Source organism: Pseudopipra pipra, chromosome 17, assembly GCF_036250125.1.
Source record: "Pseudopipra pipra isolate bDixPip1 chromosome 17, bDixPip1.hap1, whole genome shotgun sequence".
NCBI lineage: Eukaryota > Metazoa > Chordata > Aves > Passeriformes > Pipridae > Pseudopipra > Pseudopipra pipra.
Genome location: NC_087565.1, coordinates 8,161,175 through 8,179,829, shown reverse-complemented (window position 1 = coordinate 8,179,829; position 18,655 = coordinate 8,161,175). Strand labels below are relative to the sequence as shown.

Sequence of the window (18,655 nt, the reverse complement as noted above, 5' to 3'; positions counted from 1 at the left end):
CTCTTTGGAATTATTTCCTTCAGTTCTTTTGCTTGCCAATTAATTATTATTTTCTTAGCCTGGTCCGTGCTTTGAATTTGTGTAAAGCCACATCCAGCTTTTGCTACTGTATTTTAAAACTGGAAGTTGCATGTAATTATCTTTGGTTTTGCTCATGAAATTGAAGCAGAGGGATGGAAGTAATAATTCTCTAACAAAATACCTGTTCACTCCAGGTATATTTTGTTCAGTTATTTTATTGCAAACTGTGTTACAGGAACTACACACACTTGTTAGTCACAGCACAGTCTCACCTCAGATAGATTATTACTGTTTAACTCACAATCAACACTGGTGAGTTTGCAATCTTCAGAAAGACTCATCTGCAAAAGTATGTATTGTAGGAGCCAATTTTGTAGGCAGATTAGGTTTTAAACAGTTTCTCTGGCTTGTTTCAGTTTACAAGCTCATTGTCTGCAATAAACTAAAACAAAATGTGTTCAAATGCCACTTTAGATCCAGAAACTGTTCCATTGTCTGATCTTTCAGAGGCCTGGTCCTAAAAACTGTTTGGGATTTTTTTTAAACCCATGGCTGGAGCGCTAAAATTTTCCCCTCCCCCACATAGCCATACAAACCCACTCTTTACAAATAACTTTTTTCTTCCTTCTTTTTCTTTCCTACAAGTCTAATGACAGCCACATGCCCGTACCACCATGTTCCTGTATTTTTTTAAGATAACATTGGAGCTGTCATCAAAGTAGAGCACTGAGATGGCATTGAGTTGTGTAGGAGCACAGCAGGGTTTCGGCACAGTCTCTGGGTTTATAAAGTGAACCTGGGGAATGAAAGTAGAGGCATGTTAGGATTCACTTCTCCCCTCTCCTCCCCCAAGTTTTTCTTTCCCAGAAAACCTTCTGTCTGTCCCACCCCCTCACTCGGACATGTTTGGAACACCTGGCTTTGTGTACAAACATCTTGAGATGTCCCCTGCGTGTGCGGACGCTGACGCACGCGCCCAAGGCTGATCTAGCTGGAAATCTTTCAGTGAGGCAGGTTTTCATTAGGAAACTCCCATTTGTCAGAGCAGTCAGTGTGTTCTGCAGTGGGTACCAGTTACGATAAACTCTGTGGGATTATGTGTGGGTGAGGTTTTGTTAAAAATCCTTTCAGCCCTGGACAGGGGACCCTGTCCCCGTGCCCAGCAGCACCAAGACCCAGTGGGGGCCAAGAGATCCAGGTCCCCTGTGCTCCGAGATGTGGGACCTCCAAGGTGAAGGGGGTAAAAGGCAAATAAAGACAATCTACCAGGAGAAAAACATGTAGATATTTCATCCCTTGGAAACAGTTGCTTCTAGTTTCCCTAACATTTTTTGCGATGTTGTCTTTAGATATGCACAGGACATGGGATATTGGTGAGAAGGTACAGTGAGCCTCTTTGTGCCCTGCAGATGTGTGCAGGAGTCCTGGAGCCCAGCTGGGTAGGGGAAGGTGTCCAGGCAGGCAAGTCAGCTGGGGGTGCAGTGGCTTTGGTGACACAGCTGGGCTGGGTAGCCCCAGCCAAGAGTCCCCCCAAACACAGGTGCTGTGTCACGAGCTCAGGGCTCCCATCTGGACAACTTTGCACAACTTCATAAAGTAAATACACAGCCCAGCTGCTCTGTGCATGTAACTTTGGGATTCACTGACCCCTTCCTCAGTCTGCCCCCAAATCCACATTCAGTGGATCCTTACAGAGCTCTTCCAAGGGATGCTGATAGTGGGTCTCACATCTTGCTCTTTCATTTCCATGCAGTGGGACTAAACCCCCATCATGATGTCTATCATAGGGCCCTTTCAAAGTAGAGAGAGCATGTCAATGCTTGCAGCAAAGACAGGGTAATTTTTAGCCAACTATTAATTCAGGCCACTTGGCCAGACATGTTGAGCAGATTCTGCAGGCATTGTATGAGCTAATGCAGACCTTCCTTCTTAGGTCTTAGAGCCTCTTTTGTGTACAAACTTCTTTCTGAACAGCACCTATCAGATATAACCCTGTACCAGGAGCTACAGTGCACCTACCAGTGTCTGTACAATGGCATGGTTTGTAGCATTCATGTATGAGTTCAATGGGAAAGCACATTCTCCTTCACAGTAATAGGCAGCGTAGCCCTCCGGAGCGATGATCCAGTCCTTGAGTAAATTGAAGCCATTAGATTGTGGAGAAAGACAGAAATACTGTGCAGTGAAACAAAAAGCCAACCAGCACATAAACCTATCCATTCATACATCCATGTACAGTTGCAGTGGCCTGCAAAATAAATATCTGGCACACTGGCTTTTTTAATGCTCTCTTATAGCCCCCTAAAGCAGCTGCTTTTCCTGGAGGGACACATTCTACTTTGCAAATGTGCCCATATTGTAGCTGAACATCTGGCTTTAGTTGTTTATCCATTCAGCAGTGTCCTCCTGGCTGTCCACAAGGATCACTTCACCCAGCACCACAACACAGATACAAGCTTTCAGAAAGGAATATGTGTTTAACCAGGTCTAAAAGAACAGGTAGCTGAAAAAGGAGAGCCTTCAGCAATGCCAGGGCCACAGTCCCTCAAAAAGACCTAAGGGTGTTGAGTTTCCAGCCAACCTCATGCTAAATATTTGTATACACAACTTAGCAGAAGCACTGAAGCGTGCTAAAGGCAATATACAATTTTTTCGCCCTGAGAATTATAAAAAAAATCCAGTTATTGGCTCGATCTCACTACTCAGCTGGATAAGTGATGTGCAAAGGCACCCCAGTGACACACAGCCCTTACCTGCCACCCCAGGTCCCTGAAGCTGACGTAGAGCTCGTGCTTCTTGCAGGCCTGTCTCTGGTCACTGCTGCTGTTCTCTGCATGGGGAGAATGGGTGGCCATGAGCTTGGGCTGCCCCAGCACCCACAGCCCCCAGCAGGGAGTGAGGCATTGCTGCTCATCTCTTGCACATGGGGCGCCTTTTTAACCATTTCAATTTTAGTCATAAAATAATGGCAGCATTTAACACATATGAAATGCCCTTCTGGCTTCTTGTGCAAAGCCAGAAAAGGTCTGGGAAAACAGCTATTTTCTTTTTCCTTTTTATTTTTTTCCCTTGACCTCCTAGTAGCAACACACAGATCTGATTATAGTCTATGACGTAGAAGGACAACCTATGAAAAGAGTGATAGGGAAAGGCACCCTTTACCTATTTTCTAAATTCCTGTCTTTGAATCACTGCTGATAGTTGCACCTTCAGGTCTAAAAAAGCAACATGGGACGTTAAAGTAGTGCAGAATCTGCTTTTCTGTCCAGTGCAGCTGGATCCAGACTACAGACTCCTTGCAATGGCTGATAATGATGAACCAATGAATAAAATCTGAATCATGGAACTGAACAACCATAACTCTTCATGCAGTTTTGAAACCGTGTGCCCATCCTGGACATGTAGTCTGAGCTGGAGATCCAAGCAGAAGTACCACAAAGAATGGCTTGATCAGAGTTTTTTCATGGAAAGGCTTGTCAGGCGTTGGAACAGGATGCCCAGGAATGTGGTGGAGTCACCACCCCTGGAGGAATTTGGCACTTAGTGCCGTGGTCTAGTTGTGAGGTGGTGATTGCTCAAAGGTTGGACTCGATGATCTTGGAGGTCTTTTCCAGCCTTAATGATTCTGTGATTCTATAAAAATATGACTTCAACTCTTGTTGTTGGAAGCTGTGTTTTCCTTTTTCTCCTGCCTCCCACAAGCTCTCCTTCCGTTCAGTGAGGCTCTCACAGAAACAGAGCTGGAATTTGCTGCTGCCTCTGCAGAGTGAGCCCTGTGCTGTGGCTCCTGCTGGGACCGTCACCAAGGGCCTGTTACTCTGAGGTATCACATAATTAAGCCACATTTCTATTTCAAATGCCTGATGGAGTTTTCTTCCATATTAGGAAGCAGAGCTCCCCCCAGAATAGCTGTGGTTATCCTAAGAAAGAATAGGTTTTCCTCTTCCATGCAAGACTTTTGGGACTACTACACTCTTCGGGGGCTAAACTTAAAATCATAAACTCTGAATATGGACAGCCTTTGGATTCAGACCCTCTGAAATATTGTTTTCATGACTTACTCATTTCTTTAATGTAATTATCTTCTATTTCAAAATGAGAATTTATTTCATGTGGGAGCAACAGAGTTCTGGTTAGGTGGGGTTTTTTTCATTTGGATTAAGAAATCCCACAATTTAACGTTGCACCAACGAAACATTCTTTTTCTAACTTTTTTGAAATAATCCCTAATCCCACGTAGTTTCAAACCAACAACTGAACACTAGTGGTGGACCAAAGGGGCAACAAGCAGATGTCGTGGGAGAAAACTGTTCCCACGTTATCCCACGCCCAGAAACACAGACCCAGCAACCCACAGCATACCTGCAATGTTTGACACCCGGAAAGCTTCCTGGTTCTTTGGCGTTTTGGATCGATTCTGGCTCCTCTGCTTCCCTCCCGTGGAGCGAATACTGCGGAGATGGACCTCGGTGGCTTTGAAGAAGGCGACAGTGAAGGGCTGCTTGTTCTGAGGGCCGTGCCTTCCGATGAGACCCGCCAGCTTGGGGTTGATGCTTTGCCCTTGAAGCAGAACAGACTGATAAGAGGGGCTGCAGCAGCTTTTCCAGCACGGTCAGGATAACAAGGAGGAGAGCTGCTGGCTGCTAAGGGTGATTCCTGTAGGCATTGGTCCACCAAGGACCTGGACTTAAATGGCAAAGCTGCTTCTGACAAGAGCAGCTCAGCACAGCTAAACTTCATTTTATACCTGTGTGTAAAAGTTACATAAAATAGCCCTATATATAATTATTTTACCCTAAATCCGCTTAGTATTAACTTTTCCTGCATTCTTTAGAGGGGTTTCTTTAAGTTCACCAACCTATAATTTGAAGTGATCCTATAAAAGGAACCATAAAACTCAGCCCATAGGAACACTAAATTCCCACTGGAAGGTTATTAACTTAAAATAAAAATGCCTTGTATGGAATGCTGACAGAGTTCCAGATATACCTTAGTTGAAAAAAATCAAATGTTTAGAGACATTTTGCTTATTGCTGCATCTTGGCACTACCATATCTGATTGCTTTGTTGCAAAACTGCTGGTTACCATCCACGTGTCCTTCATCTTGGGCTTTAAAATAATTTGATTTTTGGTAAAAGACAATTAGGTGGTTTCTCTGTAGAATTAATTATTTACAAAAAAGGCAAGGAGAGGGTGGCAGTGGGAAATTTAATATTTCCCCCTGTTGCCTCCAAAGGATGTCTGGGTGCTGCTGTGAAATGCAGGAATGATATCCAGGATTATTCTGTTCCAAGCTACTGAGTGCTGCTGCTAAATCCAAGTTATGTTAATGGCTTTTGTGATCCTTTGCTAAGGACAGAGCTGGGCCTTGTCAGCCACAAATCAAATGTGCCAAAGGACAGCTGACACTTTCCTGGAGAAGCCCTGCAAGGCAGCCTGGCCGGGGAGAGCAGGAAATGGGCTCTCAGTCCACTGACAGAAATATCCTTACTCTGCTAGTTTCTGACTAATGTGTGAAAAGAAGCTGGTAACCTAAAATATTTCTCGGTGATATTCTATAGCTGCTCTTTTTAAGATGAGTAAAGTAAATGTCAAGGCTTATAAATTATTGTCTTTATGGCACTGTTTTTGTTTTTCCTCTTGGATCTGTCCAAAAGATTGGTAAATATGACAGACCCAGAAAAGGGGGCTCTAGTCAAAGCTCAAGGCCAAGAATGGACCAGCCTTGACTGCAGCCTATTTTATGTTTTTCTAAAACCATGAGGAAGTTCCAAGATCAGTAGACGGGATTTGTGAAGAGGGCTGGATCAAGAGGTTTTAACAGGACCCTGGCAGCAGGAAAACTGCCTGGCATGGCCAGGCCTCACAAGCAAGATACAGCAAAACTAATCTGAGGACAGGGCAGCAGGAGAGCTTCGGTGAAAAGAGCAAATACAGAAACTCCTGGCTGTAGAATTATATGTGGGCACTCATCAGCAACTCCTTCACCTTCTGCTTAAGCTTCTTTCTGGAAACTTGTCCAAATAGTTTTCATTTTAAACATTTGTGGCTGAGCCCACAAAGTGCTTAAGCAAGCAGCCAATGTTAAATATATAAGTAGTTCCACTTGTGCTCAGGCTTTGCCAGATCTGAGCCCTATTTCCTGAAAACAAGCTCACCTGCAGGCATTAGAGCTCACTGAATGCTGCCCCTTCAAATGAGCCTTTCTGCTTCCCAAAGCTGTTTAAACTAGCCCACAGCTGTGGCTTTTCCAGTGTAAATTATTTTACCTTTCCCATGTCTCTGAATAGAGCAGCAGTATGCACGAGGGGACCCAGCTTCATCCTGATGTTTAATGGATTTGCACTAGAGCAGCAATAAGTGTCATTTGACCAGTAAAATACCAGTGTAACAGCAACACATCACATTCAAGGCCAATATGGTGGCACTGTTGCCTTAGGGGGGAAAAAAAGGTAATGCTCTGTTTGTGAAGTAGTATATTTCTTTTTAATTGAGTTGGGGAAAATGCTCTTTCTACCTTTCCTACCCACCCAGAAAGCAAGGTTAAACACAAGGACATGTGTGTAATCACCATTAGACAATGAAAAACTTGTCCCACAAAAGCAGTAGCTGTGCTCATGAACCAGAGGGCACAGCTTCATCTGCTCTTCTGAAGGTGATTTTTTAATACTGTCAAAAATGGGATCCTAAGTACCAAACCAAGTAAACCCAATCCATGTGCTGCTGCTGAGAGGGGCCCTGTGGGTGCTGGGCTGAAGGCTACTGAGTCACTCAAGCATTTCTTCTGCTGTAGCTGTTCCCTGGTCTCATGAATAAATAAAACCTCTTTGATTCTACCCTTATTATACACGTTGATAGACTTATTTGGCAAGATTATAAAGAAATACAAAGATCAGTTAAATTTGCTTATTTTGTATCAGTTCATCTGGACAGTGCTTGTGATGTCAGATTTTTTTTAAAATAACTGCATTTGCTTTATGATTACAGAACTCTATCTGTAACAACAGATACAAAGAAAAGTTGGGTTTGGTTGTGTTTTGTTTTTCTAATTCCCTTAAAGCCTTGGGGATTGCCCAAGCATATAGTGTTGCATCAAAATCCTGCTGTGTTTGCAGCATATGATTTTCGTATGAAGTCCAGGTGTTAAAAGCAGCTTTTTTGTTAGTGCACACAATTGGTCTAAATCCAAAATGAAACTTGGGGAGCAAGGAAGGACATGTCCTTGCCATTCAAAATAGAAAGACAAATTCATGTGTATGGAGGAGAAATGTGAGTGCAAAGGTGCACTGCCAAGGAAATTAGTTACAGAAGACAAGCAGACAATCGGGTCCTGTATCTCTGTATTTACTTACTAAACACTGCAGTTGGATTTTCTAATTTTTAATGACGGGCTGATTAAAGTATTTTGTTAATCTGTTTGGAGAAAGCAGCAAGTTACTTTGCCAAGTGTTTGAAAAGGGGTTAAACTTGGCTGTCATTTTGCTTTACTGTTCTAACTTTAAGAGTTAAGATTAACTCGTATATCAGGTTGAATTTGACTCTTTATACAAAGATGTCTTTAGGGTGGGGACCACTAACTTCCATGGTGAGGCTCCTTCTTTGTGTTTGGGTTTCTGCGTTCACCGATCACTCAGAGAGGGCAGGTTAAAACAAACCCTGTGCACTGCTCTGTGCAGGTCTCACATGAGTTAAATCACCCTGTCATGTAAATGACTCTCTGTAGGTTGCCTGTTTCAAAACTACTTTGCACAGTCTTTATGCAAAATGCTACTTACTGGAAACATGCAGAGTGTTGCATAAAAGCCAAGAGCAAGTGATATCATAGGCACAGTTAGTGGAGAATGAAATTATGTCCTTAGATAACTACATCCGGAGTATCTATAATTTTGAGCTGGTTTTTGCTCAACCACTCCTGTGGGGCAGCCAGGCAGTTCCAGGTGCTCCCAGGTCCTGGGAACCCCCAAGAAGATCCAGGATACTTTGGTTTCCTTGCACAAGTCTCCAAGTGAGCATGAGGGATCTTAATGTTAAGACAAAGTAGCGTGACTTTTTAGTTAAGACCTGATTAGGAAAACTCCCCAGCTGATTCTAAACACATCCTTTCTGGAGATGTTTCAGAGCCAGGTCTTCCCACTCATTCCCAAACCTCACAGATTTGTACCATACACTGCAGACCTTGGAATCCAGACCATACATGACTTTACCAGTAAGTTCTGCTGCCACAAAGGAAATTAAAATGGTTCCTAGCTGTCTTCTGAATTTGAAAGGCCTTCTGTGCCAACTGACAGCAGCCTTCTACATCACTCAGTTGTGTCTTCTTGCACATAGCAAAATTTATTCCTCTCTCCTTGACTGGATTGCACTACCTGCAAATTAGCCAAGCAGCATATTCTTACCTTGATGGGGATGTGTACACAGCTAATACTGGAATTACTGCAGGCAGGTCACCAATCTGTTACAGCATCTGAGTACATCCTTAACCTTAAATATGTCTAGGGGCTATTTTTTTAATACTACTATTATTTCCACCTTAGGCAAATTCAGGAAAAACATGCTTAAGAAATCCTTTTCAGAGGAAAGAGTGATGAATGCTTAGGGCTTCCCCTGGCTGGGACTCAGGTACCTGAGACAGAGGCTCATTGATTGCAGTTGGTGTCTGATGTCTGACACTCACCATCAGTGCCTTCCACGGAGAGCTGTAGGCCAAGGTTGTGTTGGGGATTCACCACCCAGTGATTGCTGGTTGCAGTAATGTCAAACACCAGCCACCCTTCCTCTGCAGCCCAGATCGTTCGAGAGTCGAGCAGGAACAAATCTGAATCCCTGAAAAAAAAAGAAGCATAATTCCCATTTACCCAGGCTTTCCACTGGAGTCTCTTTAGGCAGTGTCCTGGGTCAGCCCTTCAGTGATATCTTCCCCTCAGATGAAGCTTCTCTTCTCTTCAAAAAAGGGAAAATGGCTTGAAGCAGATTTGAGGTAGTTTTGGGTTACTTTGCTGTTACAGTTACCCTTAGAGCTCCTGATGCAGCTTCAGAAAAAAGGCTTGCCAGGCATAGATCTGCAAAATTACTGTTTGCATATGTAAACCTGGTAATTGGGCAGACAATGCTGCTCATTAGCCTTTCCACACATAATTTCCTGACTTTTATGCATAATTGTAGCACTGGTGCAAGCCAGCTGGAACACTGGTGTGCATATATTAACATAGGTAATGGTTTTTTAAATTTGTTTGTCTGAGGTTACAGATAACTGATTGAGACACTGCTGCACTGCTGTGGGTCACAACTTTCTTCAATTCATGAATTGTTTTTTTTAAAGATCATTGTTCAGTTACTCCAGGTAAAGAATTAATACCAGAAAATAAGAAAGCTCTGCAATAGAGAGGATTCTGTGCATTTGAAGGGTGAAATCAATCTGGATTTACAAAATGTTTCCTGGCAAATTTTTGAAAAATGAAAACTAGAAAAAGACAGGTTCTGTAAGGGAAAGAATGTGTTATCAGAAATCAAGAAAGAGATAAAACTTAGATGAAAAAAATGCATAGTGGTGCAGTTCCTTCATAAAAAAGACTTTACAAGAAGAACAAAGGCACACAGTGGAAGTGTCTAGACAAGCCCTGTAAGAGCTGCTTTTGTACCTATGGTGCACAAACATGGTAACTTGTTAAAGTGTAATTATATCCTTTTGAATGAAGAACTATCTCTGGAAAACCCTTTAATCACGTCCTCAAAGCTTAAAGAAAGCCTTATGAATTTTGTCACTACAGATTTGTCAGTGCAAATACATATATTTAGCTTAGTTTGCACAGTGCCTCTTCTTTACCTGGACTATCAAGTGATCAGAAATGAATCTGAGAAATATTTGAGGCATAGCTTTTAGTGATTCTTTTCCCTGTGAGATACCAAGAAATCAGAGGCTTTTGTCCCACACAAAACAGAAATGGAGGGGTTTTTGTAATGCTTTTACTGTCTAGCTTTGCTTTCAACCTTTGTGAGCCAGAGAATATAAGAGATGATGCATTTCATCTGTGAGCTAATGGGTGTCACTGCCTCTGACTCCGTGATGGCTTAAATGAAGTTACATTTCTGAAATTGGTTCCTGCAGAGCACCTGAGCATATGGCCTGGGGTGTGTAAGAGGAGGACTCTGAGTTTCCTCCCTAAAGCAGGATCCCTTTGGATACCACACGGCTGAATGTGCAGATCCAGCCAGTGCTGCTCAGGGTGCAATTAGTGCTTTCTTTTAAGCAAAGTTTTGGGTTGTGGGAGAAGCCCTTCATCAGAATTGAACTTGCTGAAACGCTTGCTACCGAAAGGGGATCCTGTGGGGAGTGTTTGGGCAGCCCAGGTGGATGGCTCAGGAAGGGGCTGTGGTGCAGTGATGGAGAGGCTCAATGCAGGTGGTGGGAGCTGCTCTTCAGAGCTCAATCAGCTTTGCTGGGTGCCCTTAGGAAAACTGAAGTTAAATAATACGGATAACCCCCTCTCTCCATAGACACATTAGTTACAGGAGTGCAGGATGCTTGAACTCCAACAGGGTGACAAACTTCCTGGGGTTTCATCCCCACCCAGGAGCAATGGCCCTGTTCCCACAGCACATGACACAGCAGTGTGGACATCTCCCACCCTTCCCTGTTTACAACACACTGAACAACACACATCCCAGAGGAGCCAGGGATGAGGGAGTAGTATGGATTGGCCCGTTCCAATGGCTGAGGCCAAATTTCCAGAAGTAGAGAGTTTTTATATTCACGTACTGCACTATTTAAGCATGGCCCCCAACTGGAAGTCATGATTCACACAAGGTTTGGTTCATAGGGACTTGGCTTGCTTGGTTTTCCCCCTTGTAGTCTGCAGGTTGATGATACTAGCAATAATGATAGTTTTTTTGTTTTTAGCTACTGCTCAACTGCAGTATTATTACTCAGAAAACCCAGCCTTTAAGCTTCCCATGCTGACATGATGCAATCGGGGTAACCAGACAACATGAGGCATCAAGTACCAGGGTGAGTCAGTCTGGGAAATTGTATAATGCATTTGTTTTCCTGTAGTTACAGCAATGTGCAAACAATAGGCCTGGAGGGGAAGCCTGAAGTGAGAGAGATCAAAGGGACCCACTAAAGGGAAATGTCCTTCCCACACACACACTTGGAACATTTGGACCCCAAAAAGGCCCCAGGTCAGATGCTCTTTGGAGAAGTTCAAGCACTCCTGGATTAGCACTTTCCACTCTGGCCCACCAGCAGTGGCCAGGGATGGGATGCAAAACCTGACTGCTGTTGCAAGCAGAGGCTCCTGAGATTGACTCCTGTTCCAATGAAAAGAAACCTCTTGTTCTTTTAAAAAGAACAGCCTCCCTTTAAGTGGAAAGCCCTGCTCTCCAAAGACAGGGCAAACAGTGTTAAATCACCAGCTCATAGACAGCAAGCCCTTGAGATATCATTGTTGGACAAGACATGGTAAACAAAGCAATGAAATGTTATTCTGCTTAGACTTAAACAATATGTGCTCTGAGGGCTCACATCTAATGACTTGTCATAGGAGATAGTGCTAGTTAAGTCTAACTGATGTGGCTGGTTTGGGTTTTAGCTTTGAGATAAAGATCTAAGCACAAAGAGAAAAAGTTTCTGGTGCACATCTCACTCTGGTACCCTACCTACCAACTGTACTCATAGAGTGTTCTTGGAGCAATGTGAATAATGGCTCTGCAACAAGGAGGCAGAAAAGCCCTTTGATTCCTTGGCCCTGCATTCAGTCCTTTCGTTTAAGAACTTCAGTGCACGTAAGAAACTGTACCAAGCCTTTTACCGGAGCGAGGGATAGGAAAGGCACACGATACTCATTTTACAGAAAATTAAGCTGGGACATGGAAATGTTAATGCCTAGATTAGAGTTACACAAATTATGAAATCTGGATCCAGACCACAAGTATGTTTTGTTGAGACCACATCAAAATGGCTCAGCGTTCAAAGTAGTGACATCAGCGGGAGTGTCAGAGCTTTTAGCAATGATAAAACACGGGGCTTTCAGCTCAGTTTTCTCAAGCATCAGGCTGTCAGTGGAGTCTGAGATGAGGACAGGAGGTTGGCACTTGTCTACTGATGGCTTTGGTAGTGTCTGGCAGCAGATGCCAGAAAAGAGAGTCATCTCCCGTTAGAAAGCACTCCCAAAAATTTGTCTACAGGTCATATAACTGCTGTGTGGTCTGTGAAACTTCCTTAGTGAACTTGTTTTCTGGACTCAAGGGTGAGTAACAAGCATTGCAAAGTGAGGGTGGCTGGGCAGGATGCATGTGAGATCGTGTCTGGAAAGCAGCTGGAGTTATAGAGGTGGAAGGGCTGGAGCTGCCAAAGGGCTGTAGAGGGCTGGTGGCAGGAATGCAGTTAAGAAAAGAGATCACAGGTGTTTAGTGGAAGGGAAAAGGACTGGAAGAAGTGGGGATGAGGGGAGAAATAAGGGAAGACAAAATACAGAAAAGACGAGTAGAGGATCCTGGAAGGAAATAGTAAGGAAGAGTTACCATGTTGCAACATGGTAAAATAAGAGATTAACAACCATAAAGCTTCATGAAAATAGTATGTATGGGCTCTTTGCCTTTTTGTTGGGGTACTTTTTCAATCTCTAGGATACTGTTTGGTTTGAAGCCATAAACACTAGAAACGTATCCAGAGATGAGAAGTGCAGTATTCTCCCTTAATCACCTGCCTTGATGATTTGAGGCACGAGGAGAACACGGGCTAGGAAGAGAGATTCAGTGAAAACATGAGAGTTGGCAATTATGCAATAGCAAGAGAACAGGAGATGAAACTGTATTTATAGGCTATAGTGGTGTGAAGTCTACACTGCTTTAGGACAGTTCTCTTGCCAAACAGTCCCTGCTTTAGCGTCTGTTTTCTTCACTCGCTTTCCCCATCCCCCTCATCAGCCCTGTTATTTTAAGCTACTGGTTGACAAGTGGTAGTAAATACTAATGAGCACTTCCAAGTGGGATAAAAATAAATGAGAAGGAGGACAGGCAGCAGCAGCAAAGGCGACTCAGCAATTTTCATTGCACTGCAAGACAAGGTGATTTCTGTGACATGCCAGCACTCTGGGTTGGGAGCAGCTTTGGAGTCCTGGCTCATCTGGCCATGTCCTTGCAGCAGCAGGCCAGGGCCACTTCCAGCAGGTCCTGCAGTCCCCTGCCTGTGTCAGGTAATCCACCAGCCCAAAGAGCACACTGAGGCTATCCAGTAGCTGTGCTGCTTGAATCCCTACCCAATAGTTTGAGGAATTATAGATATAACAGTTTTTTAAACAATAACCACACAGTGACGCCTTGCAATAGATTTTGAACAGCTTTACAAATAGACAGTCAACCCTCCTGCTTCTGTTTTAAAGTGGGAAACACTTGAGGCATGGATATGTTGAATGTCTTATTGATTCAGCATGCAAACCACAGCCTCTAAGTCAGGAGCATAATCCTGTCCTCTTGCTGGGTATTCTAACCATAGAGAGGCTGTTTAGGTCACAGGCATGGTGCAAGTTTTCCAACAGGCAGCCCAAGGACAGAGTTAGGCATGGGGAGTTAGGCAATTCATGACCAGGTTTGAGCAGGTGGAGGGAGGAGAAGGCAGAGAGGGCATCCTGGGAGGGTTAGAAGACATCTGTTTGGATTAAAAACCTGCAGTGTCCAGATTTCAGTTCGCTCGGTGTCATTGCTTAAAGTCAGCTGCAGCTGTACAAAGACAAGCTTAGGAAAATATTTTTCAGACTTTCCTACTTTGAGAGGGCCCCAGGATCTCCCTGGGCCTCTCCCTGGCACGTTTGCAACACCCTCTGTACACAGACCTGATGCAAGCCCTCCTCCCACACCTTCCCTTCCCCATGCCTGGGATCCCCTGCTTATCCTTCCTGCTCCTTCCCCACTGATAAAAGCCCTCTCCGTGCCCACAGGGGCTCTGTGGGGTAAAGGGATGTCCACAGCAGGAATAGTTTGCTGGAGGTGGTTTCCAAGGACTGGTCTGAAAGCTGACTGTACTGGCAGTGAAACAGATCTGTATAAATTCTGTGAATCTAGGGAAAAAATCAATTCGCTTTAAAATTTCAGCAGATTCTTAAGTCTGTGTGTTTCTGGTAGCTGTGTTGCCTTTCCTACGCAGTGTTTGAGAAGGGTAGGATCTACGTCTCAAAGGCTGATTAAAAGTGGCAATGGGAGTTTGTTACTGAGAAGCAACACGTTTCCTAAACATGAAGCCTCTTGTAAAAACAGTGCTGAGAGAACTGAGGTTACACACATATCTCTGACGCTTCATATAAAGCTGTTTCTGTTCAGCATTGAGTCACTGTTCATTAGTGCATCACTTAGCTGAGCAAGAACCCATGGGGTATGCAAAATGCCTCCTGCAGCTACTCAAGTGCCTGTGAAGAGCTGTGCCTTGCTTAGCAAGTTCAAGATTTGTCAGAAGTTTTGCAGGCTGCAGTGGCTTTTAGGAATGGTCTGAAGGAGATAACTAGATCCAGCTCTGCTCTTGGAGAGCTACAGGGTTTCCATGCTGAAGTTCCCTTGCTACTTGCTGATAAATGAATACAGTTATCAACTGACTTATCTATAAGTTACCAAAAAAAAAATAATCAAAGCTATTGTCAGTACCTTCCTAGATGCTGTTGCAGGTACTGTCATCCTGCTGGGGCACATCATTAAAACAAACTCTTCCCTTCTGTACTGCACCATCCCTAGAACAATCACGCTGGTACTTGTAAAAGCTCCAAAAAAGAGGCACATCTGCTTCACGGGTTGGGTGGGCCTAAGCCTTTCTTAGTTACTAGAATTACACATTTCAACCCACAACATGCAAACAGACTCCAATGAATGGGAAAAGGGGTCTGGAGAGGGGCTTAGGTTTGATCTGGGTGCAGCAGTGGTGTAGTTTGAAGCACAAGCTAAAGCATTCCAGCTGCAAGTCAAACCCAGGAATGCATCATGGGAGATCTGATTTTTCTGCAGGGCTGGTAACATGAGCATTCAAATCATTCACTGCCTTTGAAGCCTGTGAAATCCATAATGGCCACAAAGTGAACATGTAACAACTACATTTCAATTACTAAAGGCTGGTCAAGTACCTGGTTTTATTCTCTCCAGTAACAAAACTCCCATCGACTTCAAAGGGGTTGGGATTCACTCTGCAGTGGAGTGCTGGGTCCAATGAAATAGGAGATGCAACTCTGGGATGAGGTATTTCAGCTTCTGAAGGTGCAGACAGAAGGGCAGAATCGAGCTCTGATGTTGAGGGCAGCTATCCGGTCTGCATGTTTTCTGCAGCTTCAGGTTAATAAATTGAGGGTGATGCCTTGATTAACAATCTGCCCCAGAACTACATGGGTACTTTTGGAAAATATGCAGGTTCCTACCAACTACAGTAGGAGTTACGTATCCAGCCTGCTTAGCTGCTGTTAGAAATCCCACTGCATACCTGTGTGTCTCTTCTGCACTTAAATCCCTTTGAAATTCTTGCTTTAGCCATTGCTTACAGAGGTGGAGGCTCTGAGGGTAATGGATATTTCTTTTGCAAAGTGCTTCACAAACTATTTCATGATTCCAGTGTAAAAGTACCAAAGTTCATTTCTCTCAGGCTCACATCCATAAGCTTTATTTTGCCATGTTCCATGCATAGATGCTCAGGATAAATTACCTTCAATACCTTGTAGCAAGCCTTGTGCCCCTTGGTGTGTGCTTCCTAGCACTGGGATCTGTTTGCTTGCCCTCCTTTTCCAGGAGGGAGGAGATGAGGCTTGAGCAGCACCCGGCTGCCCGATGGCCACCTTCAGCTCCCCCTTAAAAGGGTTTGTGACCACAACAGGGACTTGATGTCCTGCTGCTCAGCACCCTTCTAAAGCCAGTCCTGGCTTTGTAAAGCACTTTCCCAGGCTTTTGGGTGAGTGAGCCATAAATACCAAACAGAAGTTGGACCTGAGTCACTGGATTTTGAGCTATGCACAGGAAAGCTTTGAGAAATGTTATATTAGTCAAAACGTCAACTGTTTTTACAGTGTTTGTGATATTGTGAACATTTTTGTTCATGAATGTACTTGTTTGCCTAAAGTGAATAACTGGTGCTGTGTGCCTAAAGAATGCTGCACATGCCTTTTTATGAAGGAAATGTTGCCAGTTTGAAGAGCTTGCCTTGCAATGAATTCATAGATTTGGAAAGGCCAAAAAGAATATTTGATCATTTAGCCTGGTTTCCTACAAACACCTGTCATAATATCTTCAGTCTGACAGAGATACAATTTCTATTAGTCTAAGTCTGCGTGGCATCTCATCTGCTACAAAGGGCAGGGCTGGGCTCTCATTTTTCCTGCCAGGGTTGTTATGTGTCTGTCTGCCCACAACTGAGGTGGATGAGGGAGAGCTTCTGCCCTCTGTCCAAATGTTGGTACTGTTGAGGGAAAGGATTTCAGAAATAGTCAGCTGGGAGTGCAGCTGTTAGTCTGGAAAGACCTATGCCTGTATTTTACCCTGACAACAAAGTGCAGGCAAGAGATGTTGATGGTCAGATACCAACCTGTCTGAACTCGTAAAGTCATTAACTATTGAACTGCTCATACCAATGGTTTATTTGAACCAAGGGCACCATCACACCTCAAACTAGAGGCTCATCTGTGGTTTAACTGAAAATCCAGCCTTCAGCATGTCCCTTGGTCTCTTCACACTCAAAGGAAACTATCCCTAGTCACCCTCAGCCTGGGCTTTCCACCTGCACCCTGTGCTGTTCTGTGGCTCTAGAAGGTGTCCTGCTCTCAGCTGTGTGTGACACGATGCTGAGCTGCCCCTGCTGTGCCTTGGGCCACTGCAACAGGAGCAGCACAGGCCTGGAGAATCCCACATGTTTCAAATCTCAAAGGGCATTTCCAGCAATCTCCTGGGGGAATCCCACTGCTCTTGTGTCATCATAAGCGCACAGAGAGAGGGGAACCTTTTTGGTTTCCTGCTGGCCATTGTACCTGTGGAGCTCCAGGGAGAGGGATCCACAAAGCCAAAGGCGACCAAACGTTTCCCTGCCTGCGTGGGGGAGAGGGTTTGGCTTTGTTTTGCTCTTGTTGCTAACAACGTCAGATGGGTCTGACTTTCCAGCCGGCTCGGGATGAGACAAACAGCCAAGGAAGCATCAAAGTGAATGGGTGTTTTTTGATCAACATTGGAGAGAGTTTGTTTTCTTTCTCCACTTGCCCAATGACACACTGACTTGGATGACTGGTCTGTGACAGAGCCGGGTGGAAAATGTCAGTGGAAAAATGCAGAAAAAGAGCAAATATTTTTACAAATGTTAGTGACAATATTTTTACCTTTGGTCAATCCAAACCAACAGGAATATTTTTTCAGGACATACTGTTCAAAACTCGCCATAGCCTGTGCCAAAATGTATGCAAAAAGGGAATATGCACGAACGCTCATTAAAAATAGTGTTCCTGTGGTGAATATGATGCAGTAAAATTGCATCTCATCTTGTGGCTGGAACATCTGTATAATTAGCAAGATTCCTCACCTCTTCCAGCCAGTGGTTCATGTATATGCCTGCACTTTGCATACATTTTTTTTGTCCTTTAGGAATAAGAATTTGTGGAGGAGACAGTTTGCAGAAACACTTTCTGCTCCACACAACTATCCTCAGTGGTACCTTGCCACTCTCTCTAAACAGAGTTGTAACCAACCTGTGGATGTACCACTGTAAAATGAAGGCACTAAATATCATTCTGACTCTGTCAGTAAGATTCCTAGTGGGCACCTACCTCACTCATCAGAATCTGAGGGAGAACTTCCTGGGCATCTGATGAGGAAGGTCATTTACTCCAACAACAGGTTTCTGGCATTCCCTAATACCCTGACACACTGGTTAGTGCCTTCTCCTCTGCCAACACATGTATTGTTTCTGCTGTTCCCAAGAATGAAAAGTTATTCCTGCAGGCTTGTACCTAACTAACCTATTTAAGAAATACAGCATAGGGAGGCTTCTACTTCTGGAAGGGCTTAAAAGAAAAAGAGAATAAACTGAAATGCTTATGGTAAGCAGGACATCTAATGGGTCCTGTGCACAGTTGTGGCTTGTTGCCTTCTCCTTTAAGGAAAACCTGGTTAAAAGGTATAGTTGAATTATGGCTGTTTGATAAAAACAGAATCATTTTAGCACAGACCCCAAACCCTGTGAATAATTGTGTCATTAGAAATGCCAGGAGAACTGTGAGTTTTAAGCTATAAAACTAGAATTTCAGATGTGGAAGAAAACACACCAGTGGTTAAATATTTTTACCATACAGCAAAGCCAGCAGAAATCCTCACCATTTAAAAAAACATTGATAAAGTTTCCTGTCATATTTCATTTTTTTCCCGCATTTTTATTAGTGCTTATAAAACCATAAAGCCAGAGTCTTGATTCCACCTTTTTCTTACCCTTTTGGGCTTTCCCCTTTTCATAAACCTAAATTAGGACTGTAGTATTATTAGCCCATATTTAGTAGTCCTAAAGAATAACTTCTGACTAGAATGTGACTGTAAATACTTTTCACATAAATAAATGCAATCTCAGTTTTGGTAGGATTTGTATGTAAAAGAAATATGTGCAAATGAAACTAAGTGCCTTGGATAGATGGTTTGGGA

At 43.7% G+C, this 18,655-nt stretch overlaps 1 protein-coding gene across 1 annotated transcript in view; it reads right to left on the bottom strand.

Moving 5' to 3' along the window:
• Positions 1-218: 218 nt before the first annotated feature.
• The window catches only part of BMP7 (bone morphogenetic protein 7), a 44,152-nt gene continuing 25,715 nt past the window's right edge, over positions 219-18,655 (bottom strand). The window contains exons 3-7 of the mRNA XM_064674150.1: positions 8,697-8,845; positions 4,384-4,581; positions 2,775-2,851; positions 2,041-2,151; positions 219-817 (exon numbers count right to left, since the gene is read on the bottom strand). Coding sequence (XP_064530220.1) covers positions 668-817; positions 2,041-2,151; positions 2,775-2,851; positions 4,384-4,581; positions 8,697-8,845 — 685 coding nt within the window. The 3' untranslated portion in view covers positions 219-667. The remainder of the gene's footprint in view (positions 818-2,040; positions 2,152-2,774; positions 2,852-4,383; positions 4,582-8,696; positions 8,846-18,655) is intronic.